General features: G+C 43.0%; 1 protein-coding gene across 2 annotated transcripts in view; it reads right to left on the bottom strand.

The window, feature by feature from the left end:
- Nucleotides 1-19456, bottom strand: part of slc7a11 (solute carrier family 7 member 11) — a 57394-nt gene extending 37938 nt beyond the window's left edge. For both annotated transcript variants that reach the window (XM_085282252.1, XM_085282262.1), the window contains exon 1: nt 18838-19456. In XM_085282252.1, coding sequence (XP_085138378.1) covers nt 18838-19099 — 262 coding nt within the window. In that variant the 5' untranslated portion in view covers nt 19100-19456. The remainder of the gene's footprint in view (nt 1-18837) is intronic.
- Nucleotides 19457-25927: the final 6471 nt, after the last annotated feature.

Raw genomic sequence — 25927 nt, 5'->3', positions numbered from 1 at the left:
GGGGGGATCGAACAAGTGAGCCTGCTTGCAGATGCTACACTTTTGGATCCCAGGTTCAAGAAGCATGCATTTTTACATGATAGACATGCAGAAGATGCTGTAACAAGAGTTGTGGGAGCTGCATCAAGGTCCTTAAGACCACTGCCACTGGCAACACCCAGCACAGAGGAAGGAGAGGGTGTCCCACAGGCCAGTACTTCCACTGAGACAGTGCCTGTGATTTGGGCCGATTTTGAGGAGCGGGTTGCATCACTGAGGCCAGGAGTCCAAAACCCCTTCACAGAGGCAATGCTGGAGATTAAAGGATTCCTGTCAGAGCCACTCCTACCCCGGACATCTGACCTCCTGGAGTGGTGGAAGTCCCGTGCCACTGTCTTCAAAAAAACCTGCGATATTATGAAGACGAGACTCTGCATAGTGGCAACTTCCGTTCCATTAGAGCGGATCTTTTCAAAGGCAGGACAAATAATTACAGACAGGAGGAACCGCCTCAGCCCTGGAAAAGTTCGGGAGCTTATTTTCCTCAATGCCAATCTGTAAGGGACAATTAATTTTGAAGTGGACTAGTACTTTTGAACACAGTAATCTGTGAATTTTATTTATTTTTATTTATATTTTTGATTTTGATTTTGTTGATTCACATTTCATTTTCTATCTGTCAGAAATTTCATTGATATTCTATTGAAATAAAAATAAATGTTCCCTTTACAAATCTTTTTTTTTTTGCTCTTTTTTGCTCTATAAAAGAGTTGTTTTTCTTTTTCAATCACTCATCTTAGCAATAGGGTTTACATGAAAAGACAAACAAATTAAGTTTGCATGAAAATGTAAATTTTTTGCACTCTCCTAGCAACTGACTCAGTGACTCAAATGACTCAAAACACCCGATTCATTTTGGTGAGTGACTCATTCAAACTCGATTCACTAAAAGGAATCAAATTTACCATCACTACTAGTGATGGGATTTCCAGCTCTTTTTAGAGAACCGGCTCCTTCTGCTCGCCTCACTAAAAAGAGCCGGCTCTTTCGGCTCCGAACCGGCTCTTTAGGTTGTTTTGTTGCTTTAATTAATTTATTATTAACAACAATATAAAATTATGCACAAAAGGAATTACTAATGTAAAAAAAAAGTGGTTTTATTTATATATGTTACCTAGATCACTTAAATTACACAATTGAAAGCATATGTGAGAGCCAGTTCTCTAAAAAGAGCCGGAAATCCCATCACTATTCAGCATCACTCTGAGACAGGATATTTCTAACTTTAGAGATGTTGCGCAAATGGAAGAAAGCAGTCTTACATATGTGCGTTAAATATGTGCGTTAAAGGACATGTCCTGGTCAAAAATGACTCCAAGGTTCCTCACAGTGTTACTGGAGGCCAAGGTAATGCCATCCAGAGTAAGAATCTGGTTAGATACCATATTTCTAAGATTTTCAGGGCCGAGTACAATAACCTCAGTTTTATCTGAATTAAGAAGCAGAAAGTTAGCGGCCATCCAGGTCTTTATGTCTTTAAGACATTCCTGCAGTTTAACTCATTGTTGTGTGGTATCTGGCTTCATGGACAGATAGAGCTGGGTGTCATCTGCATAGCAGTGAAAATGTATGCTTTGTCTTCTAATGATGCTGCCTAAGGGAAGCATGTACAATGTAAACAGAATTGGTCCTAGCACTGAACCCTGTGGAACTCCATAATTGACCTCAGTGTGTGAAGAGGACTCTCCATTTACATGCACAAACTGGAGTCTATTAGATAGATATGATACAAACCACTGCAGTACAATACCTGTAATACCTACAGCATGTTCTAATCGCTCTAATAGGATATTTTGGTCGACAGTATCGAATGCTGCACTAAGGTCTAGCAGGACAAGCACAGAGATGAGTTCACTGTCAGAAGCCATAAGAAGATCATTTGTAACCTTCACTAAAGCTGTTTCTGTGCTGTGATGAGCTCTGAAACCTGGCTGAAACTCTTCAAATAAACCATTCCTCTGCAGATGATCTGTTAGCTGTTTGACAACTACTCTTTCAAGGATGTTTGATATGAAAGGAAGGTTGGAGATTGGCCTGTAATTAGCTAAGACTGCTGGGTCTAGAGATGGCTTTTTGAGTAAAGGTTTAACTACAGCCAGCTTGAAGGCATGTGGTACATAGCTGATTATTAGAGATAGGTTGATCATATTTAAGATCAAAGAATTAATTAATGGAAGTTTTGTAGGAATGGGGTCTAAAAGACACGTTGATGGTTCTGAGGAATTAATTATTGAAGTTAACTCAGAAAGATCAATTGGAGAAAAAGAGTCTAACTTAACATCAATGGTACTAAGAGTAGCTGTAGATAATATTACATCTGTGGGATGATTACTGGTAATTTTTTCTCTAATGATAAAAATTTTATTTGTGAAGAAGTTCATGAAGTTATTACTAGTTAACGTTAAAGGGATGGTTGGCTCAACAGAGCTCTGATTGTTTGTCAGCCTGGCTACAGAGCTGAAGAGAAACCTGGGGTTATTCTGATTTTCTTCAATCAGTGATGAATAGTAAGATGTTCTGGCTTTGCGGAGGGCTTACTTATAAAGCAGCAAACTATTTCTCCAGGCTAAATGATGATCCTCTAGATTTGTGACACGCCATTTCCTCTCCAGATTACGAGTCATCTGCTTTAGGGTACGTGTTTGAGAAATATACCACGGAGTCAGGTACTTCTGATTAGAGACCTTAGTTTTCACAGGAGCTACAGTATCCAGAGTCGTACGTAGTGAGGAGGTGATATTATTAACAAGATGATCGACCTCTGTTGGAGTAGTATTCAGATAGCTGCTCTGCTCTGTGTTGGTACAGGGCATTGAAGATGATAACAGTGGGTGGATTATATTCTTAAACTTAGTTACAGCCAATGTTCCCTCTAATTGTTCATGTGTCGGAGCGAACACACAAACTCTCTGAGCGGTCCCTTGGACCACTGTGAGCAACAGCAGACGTGTCCGCTGTGGTCACGCCAGCATCAAATCCATCTAAGTTACATGGTTTATTAAAGTAATCAAATTACAGCATTTATGTTAGACTACTTTTAATTAACTGCTTTAGCCCACTTACAACGAAAATTTAAAAAAAAATCTTTTTCCTGACCTGTGTAGGATGTTAACACTATTGGAAGGAAAATAACTTGAACTCCAATTTTGAAAACACAACTTTCTTTTTTTTTTTCTATAAAGCTCTGACTTGTATTATGAGTCTGTGGTCTGGGAGAGAGTCTGTAACTCTCTGTCTGCAAAATACAGTAAATAATGACCAATGTTGGGCAATTAATTATAGTTACTTCTTCAAAAAAGTAACTGAGTTATGCAAACAACAAAGTTTTTTGCAGCTGTTTACCTAAAAATGCAGCCAAGATGTTTTTAAATAAACATTTCACACTAGTTACAGAACAATCAGCTGTTCTGCATCAAATCTGATGCCACACAAATTATTTGTGTCACTGCAAAAATAATTTCTGTCCACTATGAGATGAAGGAGAACAACAGCCTGATACCTGCAGGCCTGACAACAGGAGATGTATCACTGCTGTAACACCTGTAACATTCAGCAGTCGCCTCATTGTTCTGACACACACAACAAAACTATTGACTACACTACACACTAACTACACAAGATTTGCGCTAAACGTCGCAAATCTCTCACATCTCAAAACACCGCTGTCACTCCTACAACTTCCCCCTTCCTAAACAACTAAATGCCATGTTGCCATATCATTTTTCTATTGGTCGACATGGTACATTTTTCGACCAACAGGAAAGGCTGGGGTTTCTTTGGGTTTTGTTCTTGTTCACAGGCGGAGAGCGTTTTTGAGCATTTTCCTTATAAAACACAGTTTTTACCATTTCTTCCCGCAGTAAATATAAACAACGATAGTATTCAGGAAGAAACCAAACATTGCTATGTGGAGTGAATAAATAAAAGTATATTTACGGTGGCCCCTCTGTGCTTGTTTCCAAAACCTTGTCTTCTGACTTTTTTCTCTTCCTTTCAGATCACTGATGTTCTTTATTTTTCCCTCTTTCACTCTATTTGTCCATCTTTCCCTTTATGAGAAACTCTTTCTTCAACTCAGGCTGGCTGTTAATGTTTTCTCTCCTTCTTTTTTGATCATCCCTGTTCCTTCTCTTTCGTTCCTCTACTGACAGCTTCCCCTTTGCTATTTTAGCCTGAAATGTACCATTTTGTAATCACTATCATTTTTCTGAACCTTATGCTTTTTCACAGATTAAGGATGAATATTCATAACACAATTATGCATTAAGCAATAGAAATGCTATCCAGCCATTAAGTTTGATGTCATTAGCTGTTTCCAGGTCCAAACTCCGCTGCAGATCCCAAAGTCAAAGGAACTCTGCGGCATCACTGAGAGATACAAACTCTCTAAATTCTTTCATCTTTAATAAAATGATCAGTGTGGCTCTACCAGGTGTAACATCCAGGTATCCATGAAGACAGAATATATGAAATTTAACAGAGTTAAAGTTAGATTGCTTGTTTCCACCTGAACATGATACACCAGCTCTGCTATCACTTCCAACATAAATGGAGACAGAAAACTAAACTGCAGTGACTATTGTCAGGTTACTGAAGTTGGGCTAGCTGGTATATAATGATGTGCTATGTGATCGCTAGCGACACAGCTATCTTAGCATAACATAAACACAGTGAAGCTGGAGGATGAACGCTAACTTTTTTCCACTTGATAAAAGTTAACGTGAGGGTTCGCGATGGTTAGGCTGACAGTGATCACTGGCTGCTTTTAGGGGCTTGTTCAGATGTAATAGAACAAGATAAAAGCATTAAAACATTTTAACAGCACAACAGGCTTAATAAACACAGTAGTTTGGGCCCGGAAGCAGGATTCATCCATCATCACTTAAAGAACAGCTCTCGGGCACAGCTAGCTCAGTAGATGCCACATGATTGAAAGGTTGGGCGTTCAAATACAACGAACAGCGGCTATCCTGCATTGGCAGTGTTGGGAAGGTTACTTTTAAAATGTATTCCATTGCAGAATACAGAATACATGCCCCAAAATGTATTCTGTAACGTATTCCGTTACGTTACTCAATGACAGTAACGTATTCTGAATACTTTGGATTACTTAATATATTATCATGCTTTTTACAACAACGTGAATGTACTATTGCTGTGTGATTTATTACTATTACTGAAGGTCCGCGACTCCGAACTGTAGTAAAGGGACCTCTGACTAATACGGCGGGGTCCCTGTCGGCTCGTAGCCGAAAAATAGCTTTACTTTGTTGTGTGGGTCAACTTTTCTTGCGAGAGACAGAGAGAGGCGTTGAAAGACTGCTCCAACGGAACTTATTGTTTTCGGAGGAAAACACGAACACAGTGTACAGTCGAGTCTTAATAGCTTACTTACAACTGGGCTCGTCAGGCACTCTTCTTGGCTGAAGTGGTTATTATTATATTTACATGCTTCCAGCTCCCGTTTTTCCTCGATGACAACTCGTACCTTTCCACTCCCCTTTTTCTCCCTCCTCGCGCTCACAGACCCATAACATGTATGGCAGTCCATTCTCCCTGCAACACGGACTACACTGCCCATGATGCTACATTCTTTAGAGCTATGCTTGTAGCATTCTGCCTGTTAGCTTAGCACAACAACAACAACAACGAAAAGGCGCTCTCTCACCCAGGAAACACACAGTCGCAGAGAGAGAGAGAGCGTCGCCCTGTAACCATGGCAACCGTAACCCTGCCGCCTGGAACAACAGAACGTAGCTGTCAAACAAAACCCAAACAGTCCTGACCCGCGACAAAATGGAACAGGAAAGTACCGCAGTGTAATCCATTTATTTCAACAAAGTAACTGTATTCTGAATACCACCTTTTTAAACGGTAACTGTAACGGAATACAGTTACTCATATTTTGTATTTTAAATACGTAACGGCGGTACATGTATTCCGTTACTCCCCAACACTGTGCATTGGTAGCTGCCCACTGCATCACTGAGTGAATTGGTTAAATGCAGAGGACTAAGCATTTTCCTACAGGATCAATAATGTATACATAAACAATGAGATTCAAGATAATACAAATTTGATAATATTTGACACATTTGTGAAGCAGAAATATCAGTAAAATACACAGGAGGTAATATATCTGAAATATTAGTAAAAAATAACTTATAATTGATAATATAATTGATGAATAGCACACTTTTGTGGCATTTGTCAACACCATTAGAAAAAGGGTCAACACCGTCAGACCAAAATCCTGATGGTGTTGACATCACCGACTTTCTCTCATAACACATGTTTATCTGACAGAAGCCATCTTGTTTTTCATCAGCTGCTTATGGCCTCTACAATCTACCTAAATGAGGCTCTTTTTACAAGAAAAAAAATTTAAATCTTGCATTTCATCGACTTTGGTGTTGACGCACTATGGTTGTGACACAGAGTTTTATCAGAAAGGTGTGCAATAAATGAAATAAAAACAAACAAATTATCACAGCAGTGACCTCATGGCATGTGTATCAAACAGGAAGTGGTAAAGGGGTCCTCAGAGTGTAAGCTGCCCACAATAATTCCTGATTTTTTTGTACTTTTAAAAAAATCTGATGGTGTTGACAAAAACTCTGGACACGATTTTAATCACTTAAAAAATATTTAAAAATAAATTTTCAATTGCATATTTTGATATTATATAAGGTATTGACTTAAATACTTAGTGATGAGAGCCATGATGTTAAATTTTACATTACTTTTAATTTTTTTTTCTGTATTGTAATATTATCACACCTGCTTCTGGACAATGGATTTTTAAGGTACTGGTAATGAATTGTACCATTTAAAATAAATATATATTTATAAAAAATGCAAAATTGTAGTTTTGTTGTATAAACATTGCCTTGGTTTGTCATGGTCCTGGCCCATGTTGGCCCAGTATTCTTAGTTTCCTGTATTTTTGTATTCCTTTTTTAGGCCATGTTTCCTGAGTTGCCCTGTTGTGTTGTTCCCTAAGTGTATTCATGAGCCCTGCTCCTCCACCAGTCTCTGAATGAAGGTAACGAAAACATAACTAGTTATCCTGACATGACTTCTGTCTTCCTGGAGGTAATAAACAAGGTGATTTTGAACTGTTTTGCTCCAGCACCATTACCTCCACTCAGGAGATGGAGGCTGAGATCAGGGTTAACGTGACACCATTTTCTCCTGCCTCTGTGAACTCATCACTAGATAGGATTTTGGCCTTGAACAATGGTGTAACCACTCACTCTCAGCCTGAAGTGTCACCTGCTTCAGTTAATGGTTTACGTACCGTTTTACCTGTATCTGTCTCTCCACTCAATATAGTTATCACTCTGAAGCCACAGATCACTGCGGGTGCGGGTTCCAACAAACACATTCATCCAACACACCACAGTCATGCTACCACGGTGCCATTGGTTAGGTCCATACCTGTGTATTTACTGTTTTTCCAGGAGTCAGCTCCTGATGATCTAAGCCTTGTTTTTGTGGATCGAGTGGCAATTCTTGTTTTCTGTATGGTTGAACCAGCTCCTCTGAGCCGCACACTACCATCGGTTAAGTCCAACCAGCTTATGTTGACCTCTCCTAGGATTACTGAGACTGGGCCAGTAACCTGTGAGCCGCTTTAGACTGATGCAGACTCTGGGAACCTAATGATTGCTGGCTCAGAACTGGTGGTCACTACCACTGCTCATTTCATGGTCTTTTGTGCCAAGATATTAAGCCCTATAGCATGTTTTTCACCCGCTCTTTCTCTCTCTGGGATTGTGCCTCAGCAGCCTGTGTTTCCTCAGCTCCTAGTCCAGCCAGGGGCCTCCATAACTGTTTGTCCTGCATCTGCTGTTGAACTCCCGGGTGTGCCTATCTGGCACCCTGCGGCGACACCACCGCTTCACGTCACGTCAGCTGGAGGGTCCGAGGGTCCCGTCCGACAGCTGTTTTTCGTCTCCGCTGGCGGCTCTGGTCAGCCCGGCCAGCACCTCCTCGTCTCCGCTGGGGGTTCAGGGGAACGCCTCCAGCCGCTCTTCGTCTCTGCTGGCGGCTCTGCTCAGCCTAGCCAGCACCTCCTCGTCTCCGCTGGAGGGTCCGAGGGGCCCGTTCAGCCGCCTGTCTCCGCTGGAGGGTCCGAGGGGCCCGTTCAGCCGCCTGTCTCCGCTGGAGGGTCCGAGGGACCTGTTCAGCAACCTTCCTCGTCAACTGGGGGGCCCGAGGAGCCCGTCCAGCCACCAGCTGCTCCATCAGCTGCAGCCTCGGAGTCCCCGTCCCCAGCTTCCACGCCGCCGCCAGCTGCAGCCTTCGTGTCTCCACCCATGCCGTCGCCATGTTGGCCCAGTATTCTTAGTTTCCTGTATTTTTGTATTTCGTTCCTTATTTAGGCCATGTTTCCTGAGTTGCCCTGTTGTGTTGTTCCCTAAGTGTTTTCCCTTCGTGACTCTTACCCCCTGTGTGCCCCTCTGTGTATTCATGAGCCCTCGTCCCTCTTTGTGTTTATTCCCTGTTTCCCCTGCCCGTTATGTCTATGTTCTCCCTGTGCTCTCTCTCTCCTCCGGTCTGAACCCCCGTGCACTTCCTGTGTTACTTTGTGCCTCTCGCGCCTGTATACGTCATGTTACGTTCACCCCGCCCTGTCTCGTTATGGTTATCTGTGTCAGCCGTGTCCCCGTGTGTTCCCACTTCCCTCGTTAACCCTCTGTGTATTTATGTCCGCGTCTCCCTCAGTTCTGTGTCGCGTTCTCCCTCATGCTAAGTGGATTTCCCTGTGTCTCTCTGCGAGTGTTAGTTTATGGTTCCCAGTTTAAGTTTTGTATTTTCTGTGATCTGCCTTCCAGCATTAAAGCTGTGATTTTGAGTTTATCCCCTGAGTCCGTGAGTTTGCATTTTGGGTCCTCATCCTGCCTGCCACACAGCGAGCCATGACATGGTTTGTCTTTTAGGCAGTTGGGTAACACTTGTATGCATATTTTTAACCACAAAATTGGGTTTTATCTGCTGGACATGTTTTGTCCCTTATCTCAAGAATCACTGATGTTCCAAGATGGCGCGGCCACGTCCAGACGCCTTCCTGACCGCTCCGCTCCGACTATCCACTTTTCTTGTTTTTTACTTATTTTTTGCTCTGGTTTACATCCCAAAATCCTCTAGTCTTATAGTATACGACAGCGGATCACTTGTAAACATCGGTGCCAAGGTTGCACATCTAATCTTGGACACTTTTAAACCTGACCCTTCCTGGCCGCCAGAGATTCTACGCGGCGCAGAGAACAACAAAGGACGGGCCGCTCATCCGAGGCACAGAACAAAAAAGCGCCGGGGAAAACGCGCTGGTATTAGGAACAGACTGAGACAGCAGGCGCATCGCGCACCACTGCCCAGTATCCTACTGGCCAATGTACAATCCATGGAGAACAAGCTCGATGACCTAAGAGCAAGGGTCACCTTCCAACGTGACATGAGGGACTGCAACATTCTGTGCTTCACGGAGACATGGCTGTCCCCCACCGTGCCGGACCAGGCCGTAACTTTGTCGGATTCATTCTTTGTGCTCCGCGTGGACAGAACGGCAGAGTCGAACAAAACCAAAGGTGGAGGAGTGTGTTTCATGGTAAACAGAAAGTGGTGTGATGCCAGGAGCATTTCTACTCTCTCCAGCGGCTGCTCGCCACATCTGGAGTTCCTGAGCATTAAGTGCCGCCCTTTCTATCTGCCCCGTGAGTTCACCTCAGTCATCGCCACGGCGGTCTACATCCCACCCCAAGCGGACACAGGTATGGCTTTGTCCGAATTACATGATGTGCTGAGCTCGCTTCAAAACAAGGACCCGGGCACAGCCCTCATTGTAGCAGGAGACTTTAACAAAGCGAACCTCAGACAAGTCATGCCAAACTTTTACCAGCATGTCTCGTGTCCAACGAGAGGGGATCGGATTTTGGATCACTGCTACACGCCATACAAGCAGGGCTACAAAGCTGTCTCACACCCGGCTTTTGGGAAGTCTGACCACAACGCCATCTTCCTCATTCCCCAGTATAAACAAAGCATACGGAGGGAAGGCGTGACCACGAGGGAGGTACAACGGTGGACTGCCCAATCAGAAGCTACGCTACAGGACGCACTCAACGACGTAGACTGGGACATGTTCAGAGTATGCGCAGTCGACATCAACGAGTTTACGGAAGTAGCAGTATGCTTCGTCAATATGCTAGCGGAGGAGATTATCCCCACTGCCAGAGTCACCACATTCCCAAACCAGAAACCGTGGATGGACAGATCGATCCGCACTGCTATAAACGCCAGGACCGCCTCCTACAACGCGGGTCTCGCCACTGGCGATATGAGCGCCTACAAAGCGGCCTCATACGGCGTGCGGCGCGCGGTGAGAGATGCCAAACGCAGGTACCGGGAACGTGTGGAGTCCCGCTTCCACCAGGGCGACACACGGAGTATGTGGCACGGACTACGCACCATTACTGTCAGGGTCCTGGGTCTCCTGACCCAGCGTTTCAGTTCTTTGTAATTTTTGTATTATTGTACTTGTGTGAGTTTCTATGGTTTCTAGTTTCGATCCCTTGCCCTTCATGTTTCTCTATGTCCCCTCTGTTCTGTGTAAGTCTGTGTCTGCATGTTTGAGTTCCCCTCTGTGTCTCTCGGTTCTTAGAGTCCTCTGCCTTATGGTTTATGTCTGTGTTTCTTAGTTGCAGTCTCCACTGTGTCAAGTTCGCGTCTCTGTGTGATCCTTCCTGTTTTACTTTGAAGGTCCGTGACTTATGTGAATGTGTCCTGCTTTGCTTGTCTCGTCAGTTCTAATTTCCCCCAGCTGTGCTCTCCTTCTGTGTCTCATTCTCCTCGTTACTTCCCAGTGTATTTAGACCCTGTGTTTCTCTGTGTCAGTGTTGCGTCGTACCCTCAACAAGCTGTGTGTGTTTTGCCTCCGTGTTACCAGTGTTTTGTTTCCAGCTCTAGCTCTAGTTCCAGTTCAGTATTCTGCTTCAGTGTTTTAGTCCACCAGCGTTTTTGTTTGTCTTTTGGTGAGTTTAGTTAGTAAGAGGTTTTCCAGCAATAAAGCTGCGCTTTAAGTTGAACTTCTGTGTCTGAGTCCTGCATTTTGGATCCACCACTCCTGCTTGCCCGCCTGCCACACAGCCAACCATGACAATTACGGACTACAAAGCCAGGGACACTGCGCCGATCAACGCCGACTCTGCCCGTTTTGAGGTTAGCCAGGCGGCTAATGCTATCTACCGCCTGACTACCGAGGACAGTGACGTCATCAGCGAGAGACCGGTGACCAGCATCGCGGAGCATGACGTCCGAGCGGCGCTGAGGAGAGTGAACACAAGGAAAGCGGCGGGGCCAGACGGCATCACCGGCCGTCTGCTGCGCTGCTGTGCTGACCAGCTAGCAAGTGTGTTCACTTACATCTTCAACGAGTCCCTGGCGAAGTCTGTGGTCCCCACATGCTTCAAAAGATCCACCATCATCCCTGTGCCCAAGAACAGCAAACCCTCATCCCTGAACGATTACCGGCCAGTTGCACTGACCTCGGTAGTAATGAAGGTGTTTGAGAGGCTGCTGAAGAACATCATCTCCTCCTCCATCCCAGACACCACAGATCCGCTGCAGTTCGCCTACAGATCCGCTGCAGTTCACCTACAGATCCAACAGATCCACAGAGGATGCCATCGCCCACGTCCTACACACCACTCTCAGCCACGTGGACAAGAAACAGGGTAACTATGTGCGAATGCTGTTTGTTGATTACAGTTCAGCTGGGGTGGCTGTAGCTCAGGTGGTAGAGCAGGTCATCTACTGATCGGAAGGTTGGTGGTTCGATTCCCGGCTTGCCCTAGTCTGCATGCCAAATATCCTTGGGTAAGATACTAACCCGAAATTGCTCTCCGATGCATTCATCGGAGTATGAATGTGTGTGAATGTCAGTTGTGCTTGTGCAAATGGGTGTGAATGGGTGAATGCACAAGTTGTGTAAAGCGCTTTGAGTGCTCAGAAGAGTGGAAAAGCGCTATATAAGAACCAGTCCATTTACCATTTACCATTCAGCGTTTAACACAATAGTGCCCTGCAGACTGTTCACAAAGCTGAGGGATCTGGGACTTAACAGCCGTCTGTGTGCATGGGTGTTGGACTTCCTCACTGGCAGAACTCAGGTGGTGAGGGTGGGCAGGTGCTTCTCCAACAGCAACACCATCAACACAGGAGCACCTCAGGGATGTGTCCTCTCGCCACTGCTCTACTCCCTCTACACTTCAGACTGTGTGGCCACCCATGGCTCCAACACCATTGTGAAGTTTGCTGACGACACAGTGGTGTTGGGTGCCATCTCCAACAACGATGAGGCGGCCTACATGGATGAAGTGAAGAATCTGGCATCATGGTGCCAGGACAACCACCTCCAGCTGAACGTCAGCAAGACCAAGGAGCTTGTGGTGGACTTCAGAAGGGGTCAGCACAGAGACTACAAGCCCATTATCATCAATGGAGCTCCAGTGGAGAGGGTGCAGTCCTTCAAGTATCTTGGTGTCCACATCTCCTCAGACCTGACATGGGCTGCCCACATTCAGGTCCAGACCAAAAAGGCTAGGCAGCGCCTGTATCACCTACGACAACTGAGGAAGTTCAGGGTCTCTCCAAAGATCCTCAGGATTTTCTATACAGGCGCTATGGAGAACATCCTCACACAGAACATTCGATGTGGGCTTCATAGATAATTGGCAAACCTTCTGGAGGAAACCTGGTCTTGTTAGGAGAGACGGCATCCATCCCACTTTGGATGGAGCAGCTCTCATTTCTAGAAATATGGACAAATTTATTAAACCCCCCAAAATATGACTATCCAGAGTTGGGACCAGGAAGCAGAGTTGCAGTCTTACACGCTTCTCTGCAGCTTCTCTCCTCCTGCTACCCCCCCAAAAACCCATCTCCATAGAGACTGTGTCAGCTTCCAAAAAGACAAAAAACAAACTAAAAACCAGCAACAAACAACTTAAACATAAACAATCACAAAGAAAGAACAATACAGTATCCACATCTGAACCAAAGAGTAAAACAGTGAAATGTGGATTATTAAATATTAGGTCTCTCTCCTCCAAGTCTCTGTTAGTACATGACTTAATAATTGATCAACAAATTGATTTACTCTGCCTTACAGAAACCTGGTTGCAGCAGGATGATTATGTTAGTTTAAATGAATCAACACCCCCGAGCCATTCTAACTACCAGAAATCTCGAAGCACAGGCCGAGGGGGCGGTGTGGCAGCAATTTTTCACACCAGCCTATTAATTAATGAAAGACCAAGACAGACTTTTAATTCATTTGAAAGCCTGATGCTTAACATTGTCCACCCCAGCTGTGAAACTCAGAAACCAGTCTTACTTGTTATCATCTATCGTCCACCTGGGCCTTACACAGAGTTTCTGTCTGATTTCTCAGACTTTATATCTAATTTAGTTCTGAGCTCAGATAAAATAATTATTGTGGGTGATTTTAACATCCATGTAGATGCTAAAAATGACAGCCTCAACATGGCATTTAATCTGTTATTAGACTCAATTGGTTTCTCTCAAAATGTAAAAGAACCCACCCACCACTTTAATCACACTCTAGATCTTGTTTTAACATATGGCATCGAACCTGAACATTTAACAGTGTTTCCTGAAAACCCTCTCCTGTCTGATCATTTCCTGATAACATTTACTTTTACAATAATTGATTACACAGCGGTGAAGAGTAGACTTTATCAAAGTAGATGTCTTTCTGAAAGCACTGTAACTAAGTTTAAGAATATAATCCACCCACTGTTATCATCTCCAATGCCCTGTACCAACACAGAGCAAAGCAGCTATCTGAACGCTACCCCAACAGAGGTCGATTATCTTGTTAATAATTTCACCTCCTCACTACGTACGACTCTGGATACTGTAGCTCCTGTGAAAACTAAGGCCTCAAATCAGAAGTACCTGACTCCGTGGTATAATTCTCAAACACGTACCCTAAAGCAGATGACTCGTAATCTGGAGAGGAAATGGCGTGTCACAAATTTAGAGGATCATCATTTAGCCTGGAGAAATAGTTTGCTGCTTTATAAGAAAGCCCTCCGCAAAGCCAGAACATCTTACTATTCATCACTGATTGAAGAAAATAAGAACAACCCTAGGTTTCTCTTCAGCACTGTAGCCAGGCTGACAAAAAGTCAGAGCTCTTTTGAGCCAACCATCCCTTTAACGTTAACTAGTAATGACTTCATGAACTTCTTCACAAATAAAATTTTTATCATTAGAGAAAAAATTACGAGTAATCATCCCACAGATGTAATATTATCTACAGCTATTCTTAGTACCATCGATGTTAAGTTAGACTCTTTTTCTCCAGTTGATCTTTCTGAGTTAACTTCAATAATTACTTCCTCCAAACCATCAACGTGTCTTTTAGACCCCATTCCTACAAAACTGCTCAAAGAAGTCCTGCCATTAATTAATTCTTCGATCTTAAATATGATCAACCTATCTCTAATAATCGGCTATGTACCACAGGCCTTCAAGCTGGCTGTAGTTAAACCTTTACTCAAAAAGCCATCTCTAGACCCAGCAGTCTTAGCTAATTATAGGCCAATCTCCAACCTTCCTTTCATATCAAAAATCCTTGAAAGAGTAGTTGTCAAACAGCTAACAGATCATCTGCAGAGGAATGGTTTATTTGAAGAGTTTCAGTCAGGTTTCAGAGCTCAGCACAGCACAGAAACAGCTTTAGTGAAGGTTACAAATGATCTTCTTATGGCCTCTGACAGTGGACTCATCTCTGTGCTTGTCCTGCTAGACCTCAGTGCAGCGTTCGATACTGTTGATCATAATATCCTATTAGAGCGATTAGAACATGCTGTAGGTATTACAAGTACTGCGCTGCAGTGGTTTGTATCATATCTATCTAATAGACTCCAATTCGTGCATGTAAATGGAGAGTCCTCTTCACACACTGAGGTTAATTATGGAGTTCCACAGGGTTCAGTGCTAGGACCAATTCTGTTTACATTATACATGCTTCCCTTAGGCAGTATCATTAGAAGACATAGCATACATTTTCACTGCTATGCAGATGACACCCAGCTCTATCTGTCCATGAAGCCAGATAACACACACCAATTAGTTAAACTGCAGGAATGTCTTAAAGACATAAAGACCTGGATGGCCGCTAACTTTCTGCTTCTTAATTCAGATAAAACTGAGGTTATTGTACTCGGCCCTGAAAATCTTAGAAATATGGTATCTAATCAGATTCTTACTCTGGATGGCATTACCTTGGCCTCCAGTAACGCGGTGAGGAACCTTGGAGTCATTTTTGACCAGGACATGTCCTTCAACGCACATATTAAACAAATATGTAAGACTGCTTTCTTCCATTTGCGCAACATCTCTAAAATTAGAAATATCCTGTCTCAGAGTGACGCTGAAAAACTAGTTCATGCATTTATTACTTCCAGGCTGGACTACTGTAATTCATTATTATCAGGATGTCCAAAAAACTCACTGAAAAGCCTTCAGCTAATCCAAAATGCTGCAGCAAGAGTCCTGACAGGGACTAGAAAGAGAGAGCATATTTCTCCTGTTTTGGCTTCCCTTCATTGGCTTCCTGTTAAATCCAGAATTGAATTCAAAATCCTGCTCCTCACATACAAGGTCTTAAATAATCAGGCCCCATCTTATCTTAATGACCTTGTAGTACCATATCACCCTATTAGAGCGCTCCGCTCTCGCTCTGCAGGCCTACTTGTTGTTCCTAGAGTATTTAAAAGTAGAATGGGAGGGAGAGCCTTCAGTTTTCAGGCCCCTCTTCTGTGGAACCAGCTTCCAGTTTGGATTCGGGAGACAGACACTATCTCTACTTTTAAGATTAGGCTTAAAACTTTCCTTTTTTCTAAAGCATATAGTTAGGGCTGGACCAGGTGACCCTGAATCCTCCCTTTGTTATGCTGCAATAGATGTAGGCTGCCGGGGGATTCCCATGATGCACTGAGTTTTTCCTTTCCAGTCACCTTTCTCACTCACTATGTATTAATAGACCTCTCTGCATTGAATCATATCTGTTATTAACCTCTGTCTCTCTTCCACAGCATGTCTTTATCCTGTCTTCCTTCTCTCACCCCAACCGGTCGCAGCAGATGGCCGCCCCTCCCTGAGCCTGGTTCTGCCGGAGGTTTCTTCCTGTTAAAAGGGAGTTTTTCCTTCCCACTGTCGCCAAAGTGCTTGCTCATAGGGGGTCATATGATTGTTGGGTTTTTCTCTGTATCTATGAAGCGCCTTGTTGTGATTTGGCGCTATATAAATAAAATTGAATTGAATTGAATTGAATAGAACATGACATCGTGGTTCGGGAACAGCTGTGTGAAGGACCAAAAAGCTCTCCAGAGAGTGATCCGTACAGCAGAACACTGCTGCAGGATTGCTCCCCCCCCCGCTTCAGGACACCTACACCAGGAGATGCCGGACTAGAGCAGCGCAGATACTGAAGGACCCGTCCCATCCTGGCAACAAACTGTTCCAACTTCTGCAATCTGGTAGAAGGTTCCGCATCTTCCGGGCAAGGACAGAGAGACTCAAGAGGAGCTTCTCTCCCCAAGCCATCCGTGCCCTAAACACACACACCCACCCTCTCACATCATCTATAATTGACTGAGACAGGACTCTTCCAGATACTAAACCAAGGCACAATGTACATTTCAATTACTTTAATTTTAAATATGTTTATATTGTCTATCCTGTAAAATAGTCAGATGTCTATTCATATTAATGTACAGAATTCACCTGCTTGCTGCTACTACTGCACATTCACCCAGTGTATATACTATATGTGTATATATATATATATATATATATATATATAATGTTCTTCCTCTACACCCCCCCCCAATTTTTGCACATGTCGAGGAGCGTGTCAGGCTACATTTCACTGTGTGTTATACTTGTATAACTATGCATGTGACAAATAATAAAGAACCTAGAACCTAGAAAAAAGTTTTGTTTCACTTCCATTTCTTCCTGTAGCATGTTGAAGCTCTACTTGGAACTTTGTTAGCCAGTTCTCAGGTGGTCTTAAACTTTATTGGGACTGGATTAATCTCTGACTCTCTCCCACAGCATGTATTTGTCCTGTGTTCCTCCCCTCAACCTACCCCCCCCCCCCGCCCCCTCCAGTTCTGCTGGAGCTTTCTTCATGTTAAAAAGACGTTTTTACTTCCGGCTCGCTCAAAGGAGGTCATGCAATAGTTGTGGTGTTCATTATTACATGTCAGGATGATTGGCTAATATGTCCTGTGGTTAATGATCAAATCAGAATTGATACATCTCGTAAGTTCTGGTGGTTGTTAAGTTCACTGAGAGTCTGAAAAATTACATAATTCAAGTGTTATCTTTCTCAAAGAAACCAAGCAATTATGTATATTCACATATTGCACAAGGTAACAAACCCATGAGCACATCTGTCATTTTTTTTCAAAGATTTGAAAATGAATTGAGAAATCATTAGTGCACACAATTAAAACCAGGAAGTGAAGAATTGCCCAACTGTTGAAGGTGGAGCCAGGAGAGCCCCCGGGCAGAGGTTTTGTCTGTGTTCGCCCATGTCCATCTCTGTTGACCTCTGGCCTGCATGTGCTTTAGGCAAAGACCGCAGTGGAGCTTCAGCTCTCCTTTGTTGGACTTGCACTGCTGTGGGTATTCAACAACAGATTCTGCTCTTCTCCAGTGTTTTTTTAGTCTTTTTGTTCCCAATAAGACTCTGACCAGTCAGAACTGAATTCAGGATTAGACTGCAGATTCTGACCTGACTAAACAGCCTGTAGGCATAGCACATCCTCTGTGTAACATGACAGAGGCCACATTTTGGCATGGACATGCAGATAACAGGCGGAAGTGCTGCTGTAAAGGTCCTTGGGTTTCAATACTTGAGATCATCATTGACAGCAAATGAGTTATGTTCATGTGTAAAATGAGTTTGTCCATTTACATTTCTAGAAACTGCATAAATATGTCTGTAACTTCTAAACAGTCAGTGCAATGTTTTTGTTAAACCCTTCAATTAAACTGAAACTCTGTATTTCAATCACATCCTGACTGTTTGATTTGAAATCCACTGTGGTGCTGAAGACAAAGCTACAAATACGCATAGTTAGGTCCATATTTGTTGGAGCGAGACACAAAGTGTGAGAATATTCAGAATAAGTCGCAGAATCACAGCAATCATGCAGGAAAAAAGTTTTATAAGTGTTGATGCTGTGTGACTTTTACAGTCTCCAACAGTGAGTTATCAGGTCACTGTGTATGTGTAGCCATGTTTACAGCGATGCTGTGAAGCAGACTGAAGTTTGACTGAGACTTGAAGATCAGACCCAAGTTAGTGAGTTCAGCCCTGATGGCTGCCATAAAACTTTACTCTGAAACATTCAGCTCATGGTTTGAAGCAGATTTTTGTGGCTGTGAGATGAGCCTTTATATTAAAATCATCACTACACTTCTGATATTTGCATTAGTGAACTGTAAAATAGCAGCTTTAGCACAGAAGAAGCTTACTCGACGGTTTCAATACTGACAGTGTTTTTGGCAGTGATGGTTACATCTCTTCTTTTTTAATCTTACTTTATACAGAAAACAAATGACTTCTGTTTGTTACTTTTCTGACTTCTTTTTATGTCTGTTGTTAAATCTCTACAGCCACAAACAGTTTTCTGAAGCTCCACCAGTATATTACAAGAGCAGAACTCCTCTGCTCATATTCCAACTCACCAAAGAGGGACAGCACGCCACAGGCAATCCACACCAGCAGGGACACTCCCACACTTCCGGAGTGCTTCAGGATTCCCTTTGGTGAGATGAAGATCCCGGCTCCGATGATGGTCCCAATGATGATGGAGATGCCTCGGAGCAGGGTCACCTTCTTCCCCAGTTCTACCTTTCCGTCCTCACGCTTGAGTTCTGTCCCGTTTGAGGAAGCTTTGTGTCCATTTGCTGCAGTTTCTCTGTGAGCAGATGCAGAGCTTCCAGTCATCTCTGTACACAGTGCCTACCACGCTTCTTCTCTTTATGAATGCTCTGTCTGTGACTGCAGACACCCCGTCTTTGTGACTGAAAGTTACAAAACTCTGAGTTAAGACTAAAGGCCAGGCAGGCCGTGCTCTCTATCTCTCTCTCCTCCCACCCACCAACCTTCACTCTGCCCTCCCTCTCTCTTATCTCTCTCACTTACGTCTCACTTTCCTGCCCGGCTGTCTACCCTTTGACATCACGAAACTTTTCTCTCCTTTCTTTCTTCTCTGCACTGCTGTCTCACCCTGAGTTTGCCTTCCTGCAGCCCCTCTTGTGTAAATCCTGGCTCACGTCAGTGAGGTGTTGCTCTGTTGGGTAATCATGACACAGCAACCTGTTTTTCAACACAGACTCACTCGTTTCCTCATCTCCACCCCTTATCCAATTTCTCTTTTGTCTAATTTCCTCTTGTAATTCAACGTCCTCCTCTTTTTATTAACATGACGACACAGGTCTGTAACCTGCCCTGGGATGATTTCAATCGAGGCGAGCAGGTAAAACCAGCTTTCCTGGGACAGCAGCAACTTCAAAGAGCTATACAAACTGCTTTACTTCGAGGTGACCATGGTACTCAAGGGAACAGAAAATAAGGAAGTATTAGAAACCCTGTAAGGGCTGGTGAAACACTGCTCTGTTTTATGTAAAATCAAAGTTAGCTACTGAACATGCATATCATTGTTTTCACTGCTAATCAAATTATCATGTAAGAAAACAAAGGCACAGGAATAAAAAAGGCTTTCTGCGTCTTTCTCTTCCCATTCTGCTGCCTTGTGAAACAATCCTGCTTCTCTGTTTCCAATGGTCAAAACCAAAATGTTGTTTTCTCTGCCAAGCTTGAAAATTGTATTGGCTGCATGGTTCTTCTTTCTGATATCTGGTTTCATAAAGTTATGAAGAGTGAATGAATAGTGGCATTGTAAAGTGCTTTGGGTGCCTTGAAAAGCGCTATATAAATCCAATCCATTATTATTATTATTATAAGTTTGATCAATACATAAAAGAGAAATATGTTCAAGTAGTAACAATGACTGCTTGCATGTCTGAATTTTGTGCGCGTACATGATCGGGCTTCAGCCTTGGTAGATTAGTGGTGACAGTAGGAATGTGAGAAGATAAGAACTCTGTCACCAGATGACCATCATACATGATTTTACATGAAAGAAATTCATATGTGAATTTTACTAAATTATGCTTAACGTTGATCAGAAAATAACACAGTGTTTCATGAATGGGAATTTTACCACATCCAATAAATAAGATAATAAAAATTTTGAAGGGATTCTGATAGGAGGAGTCACTGAGAGCCTGTACAGAGTCTGACATTGGTGTGTGTCTGCGGTGCAGGATGGGGCTGCAAGACACACACCAGTCTCTGAATGTCTGACTTGTAAAGCGTGTAATTTAATAAAAAGAAATTGCATTAAATAAACTGTGATTGACAAAAACACAGTTTTAAAAAGGAAAAGAAAGAATTCATCTGGAGGGAGGGATTATGTTACAATGAATGTGTCAAAGTACAGTTAAATAAACTGAATGAAACATGAAGTGAATTCTATACAGGGAGTGCAGAATTATTAGGCAAATGAGTATTTTGTCCACATCATCCTCTTCATGCATGTTGTCTTACTCCAAGCTGTATAGGCTCGAAAGCCTACTACCAATTAAGCATATTAGGTGATGTGCATCTCTGTAATGAGAAGGGGTGTGGTCTAATGACATCAACACCCTATATCAGGTGTGCATAATTATTAGCCAACGTGCTTTCCTTTGGCAAAATGGGTCAAAAGGACTTGACAGGCTCAGAAAAGTCAAAAATAGTGAGATATCTTGCAGGGGGATGCAGCAGTTTCAAAATTGCAAAGCTTCTGAAGCGTGATCATCGAACAATCAAGCGTTTCATTCAAAATAGTCAACAGGGTCGCAAGAAGCGTGTGGAAAAACCAAGGCGCAAAATAACTGCCCATGAACTGAGAAAAGTCAAGCGTGCAGCTGCCAAGATGCCACTTGCCACCAGTTCGGCCATATTTCAGAGCTGCAACATCACTGGAGTGCCCAAAAGCACAAGGTGTGCAATACTCAGAGACATGGCCAAGGTAAGAAAGGCTGAAAGACGACCACCACTGAACAAGACACACAAGCTGAAACGTCAAGACTGGGCCAAGAAATATGTCAAGACTGATTTTTCTAAGGTTTTATGGACTGATGAAATGAGAGTGAGTCTTGATGGGCCAGATGGATGGGCCCGTGGCTGGATTGGTAAAGGGCAGAGAGCTCCAGTCCCACTCAGACGCCAGCAAGGTGGAGGTGGAGTACTGGTTTGGGCTGGTATCATCAAAGATGAGCTTGTGGGGCCTTTTCGGGTTGCGGATGGAGTCAAGCTCAACTCCCAGTCCTACTGCCAGTTTCTGGAAGACACCTTCTTCAAGCAGTGGTACAGGAAGAAGTCTGCATCCTTCAAGAAAAACATGATTTTCATGCAGGACAATGCTCCATCACACGCGTCCAAGTACTCCACAGCGTGGCTGGCAAGAAAGGGTATAAAAGAAGAAAAACTAATGACATGGCCTCCTTGTTCACCTAATCTGAACCCCATTGAGAACCTGTGGTCTATCATCAAATGTGAGATTTACAAGGAGGGAAAACAGTACACCTCTCTGAACAGTGTCTGGGAGGCTGTGGTTGCTGCTGCACGCAATGTTGATGGTGAACAGATCAAAACACTGACAGAATCCATGGATGGCAGGCTTTTGAGTGTCCTTGCAAAGAAAGGTGGTTATATTGGTCGGTGATTTGTTTTTGTTTTGTTTTTGAATGTCAGAAATGTATATTTATGAATGTGGAGATGTTATATTGGTTTCACTGGTAAAAATAAATAATTGAAATGGATATATATTTGTTTTTTGTCAAGTTGCCTAATAATTATGCACAGTAATAGTCACCTGCACACACAGATATCCCCCTAAAATAGCTAAAACTAAAAACAAACTAAAAACTACTTCCAAAAACATTCAGCTTTGATATTAATGAGTTGTTTGGGTTCATTGAGAACATGGTTGTTGTTCAATAATAAAATTATTCCTCACAAATACAACTTGCCTAATAATTATGCACAGTAATAGTCACCTGCACACACAGATATCCCCCTAAAATAGCTAAAACTAAAAACAAACTAAAAACTACTTCCAAAAACATTCAACTTTGATATTAATGAGTTGTTTGGGTTCATTGAGAACATGGTTGTTGTTCAGTAATAACATTATTCCTCAAAAATACAACTTGCCTAATAATTCTGCACTCCCTGTATATGTATGACCCAATGTTTGAATGTGACAGATTTTCTGTGTTAAGACTGACAAAGAAAATAAAGTGATTTTAAAGTTTAAACTTTGTGTTAAATCATATCAAGATTCAAGGTTCAAGGTTCTTTATTTGTCACATGCATAGTTATACAAGTATAACACACAGTGAAATGTAGCCTGACACGCTCCTCGACATGTGCAAAAATGGGGGGGTGGGGGGGTGGGGGGGGGGGTGTAGAGGAAGAACATTATATATATATGCAGCAGCAAGCAGGTGAATTCTGTACATTAATATAAACATATTTAAAATTAAAGGAATTGAAATGTACATTGTGCCTTGGTTTAGAGTGTATATCAGTCCGATAGACAGAGACTGGATGGAGATTAGGTGAGTAGACATTAATAAAGTGACGTCCAATAAGAGAGGGGACAGAAAGGGTTCTTCTGCAAGATAAGGATCTAAGACATCCACAGCTGAAAGTGACACCAGAACCTGTGAACCTGCAAACTGGTTGTATATTTTTGACTTTCCAGTTTAGCTGTGTTAGATGGTTAATTCAGGATACATCATACTTCCACTGGGTGATTATCATCAACTTGGAACGCAGCATAAATGCATCCTCAGGTCTGGTTGTGCTCATCCTTTCTCTAACCTGTGAGTGCAAAAAGCTCTTACAGGTTACTCTAGAGCTGTAATTATGACCTTCCCTTGGGGCCTATTTTCCAGGCCACTAGAGTTAAGCCCAGGCATTAGAAGTGCCACAATCATTGGAGGAGCGTTAACACGTGGGACTAATAGGATTTGACCTGCAAGGCGACTCAGGTGTTTGCTTATGTGATCAGAGTGAGCAGGGGAGACACCTGGACGAGTAGTGGGAGAGTCTCCTCACCCAGCCCTTTATTGCCTCCTGGGTAAGACTCATAGGATCAGAGGTTAGGAAGTTCTTATCAGAGAGCCGAATCCACACTTCCCATAAAGGAGTCAGGGATGCAGATGGACACACTGGCTGCTCCTTAAATCTGTCATTTCACTGATTTATTGTCATAAACCAAGTTGTAATCTAATTATAATTCCAACTATAACTGTAACTGTAATTATAATGAACAATTTATTGATTGAACATTCCAAAAAATATTATTAGTCATTAATGAGAGATCTAATTTAATACATAACACAGCTGCATCTCCATCCTTTTCAACTGAATGTCTGCGGTTTGAAATGCATTATTCATGAACACAAAGTTAACTAATACGCTAAGCATATTTTGTACTTTTTAAAAATTATTTTAGCATCAGTACATTGACCTATAGTCAATTGAGACTGAAATGATGTAAAACATAACATCTACTTCTGCACTACTGCCAGTGCCACTTTCCCAGGTTTAGCTTTCATGTAAACAGAAAGAAACAAAGCTTTTGTTAGGGATATTTTTTACAGTGCAGAGGATTTGTTGTGTTAGTTCAGTGGTTCTCAAACTGATGCCAGAAAGAAAAGGTTCAGTCAGCTGTGGACAAGTCCAAACATGACAGTCTACCAAAATTTAATCTGCCACTAAGTCACCAGAGAACCTCAAGAAAAAGATGGAACAACGTCCTTCACTTGTCTGTGAAGGTTCTCAGTCATCCAGGTCATCGTAGTCAAAGGAGCTTGCAAAGAAAAGCGTCTGGACTTCTTTAAGTTGCTTGAAGACGTTTCACCTCTCATCCGAGAAGCTTCTTCAGTTCTAAGGTCGTCCTTCACTTATTGTCATTCATTATATTGTCACAGCCTTTATTTCGAGTTGTCTAGCAGCGCCTGTCAACCATACTGACCTTGCCATCACTGGAAAGCCCACGTTTAGCTATTTACTGGCTGTCATTTGAGGAAGTTTCATCATTAGATGACACAATGTAGGATTTTGTTTTTTGGGGCATGGGTGTGTCTCCTGTGGTTTTGCCTGAAAGCCTTTGTCAGCAGTATGTCGCAAAGCACCAAGAGAAGCCTTTTTCAAATGATTATACTCAGCGTTTTGGGGTTGTTTTTCTCTGACACATTTTGGCAAAAAAAAACAACATTCTGAGACCAGATATTACTGATAAATTCACAGAAGTACACAAAGTTAAGAAAATGAGGTGACAACCTAGTGGGCCTCTTGTGCTGACACGGTTTGGGTCTGCTGTACAAAAGCACAAAAATGCTCTTTATCATCAAACATTTCTGTTCTCAGAGCAAAGATTTCAAGTCAGCAAAAAGCAACTTCATCAAAACATTAACTGAGGAAAAATCACGTTTTACTCTCACTGTTCTAGCAGCACATAGAACATATTTAATCCTATTTTTCTTTCATTTGTCACCTCTCTGTAGCAACATATGTACAAAATAGCTCTAACATTGTAAGTCATCCCTCAGGATCAGTGAGTCGGCAATCACATAACTTTTGAACATACTTGTCACCATGACTTCAGCTTCATTCATGAGTGTGTCTCCATGCAAAAAGGCTGGATGTGGGCACACTGTGGCACAGCAGATTTATCTCTCACTGACAAAGATAATATAATGCATTGTACTGAAAACAATATAAAAAATGTACAGGCCCATATTGTGGATCAGATAAACTGGTGTAATACAAACCATTGCAAATGAACGCTGGAAGAAAGAAAGAAAAACAAACAAACACCTGGATCACCTGTATGGAGAAAAAAAAACAGAAGAGAAAACAAACAAAAAAGAGCAACATAATTAAAAAAAACCCCAGCACCATCACAATAAACTAGCTAGCAGTAGATAACAGTAGATACTAAATATTAAACGCTATTGTGCAGCACGCAAGATAGACAGCGCACAATGTGCTTTGAGGCAGCAGCCAAGAAAGGTGTAGTCCGCGTCTGTGAACACCCGTGTGTACACCTGTGTGGATCAGCATGCTTGTATTCAAAAGGTTTCTCCATGTAACGATCTGCTAGGGAGTGTGGGGAGCCATAGCCCCGTCCACCAGGGCATGAAGCAGGTATGGAGGAGATCCAGGTCCCAGACATCCAGAGGCCCCAGAGTACGAGGACCCGAGGAGGACCACCAAAAGGGGGGAACCGTGCCACCCTCCTGGGAAGAGCTGAGTAGAGCCCCAAACGAGAGGTCACCCAGCAGATCTAGAGGCCAGAGGCCTGAGGGCACCCCACCCCCCGGAAGGGGCCCAGCCGGGCCACAGGCAGCAGGCCCCGCCAATCGGCCACCAGGAGTGAGCCGGTACATACATGAGCGCCCAGCCCCAGTCGACAAGAACCACCAACACACCAACGTCTGAGGGCATCAGCCACTGGCAGGGAGTGTGGTGAGGGGAGATGGGCCTCCGTACTTTGGAGGGCCTGAGATGTACCCAGAGAGGTCAAGTCTAAGACCTGACCTGACATATAGACACAGACGAACAGGCGCGGACACAAACGTGCATTCCCACCCCCATATACATACAAGGTCTTAAATAATCAGGCCCCATCTTATCTTAATGACCTTGTAG

Source organism: Mchenga conophoros, linkage group LG2, assembly GCF_057382185.1.
Source record: "Mchenga conophoros isolate Kocher_MC1m ecotype Shallow Benthic linkage group LG2, M_conophoros_male_GT1.1, whole genome shotgun sequence".
In the NCBI taxonomy this organism is placed as follows: Eukaryota; Metazoa; Chordata; class Actinopteri; order Cichliformes; family Cichlidae; genus Mchenga; species Mchenga conophoros.
This window is presented reverse-complemented; position numbering and strand designations above follow the sequence as displayed.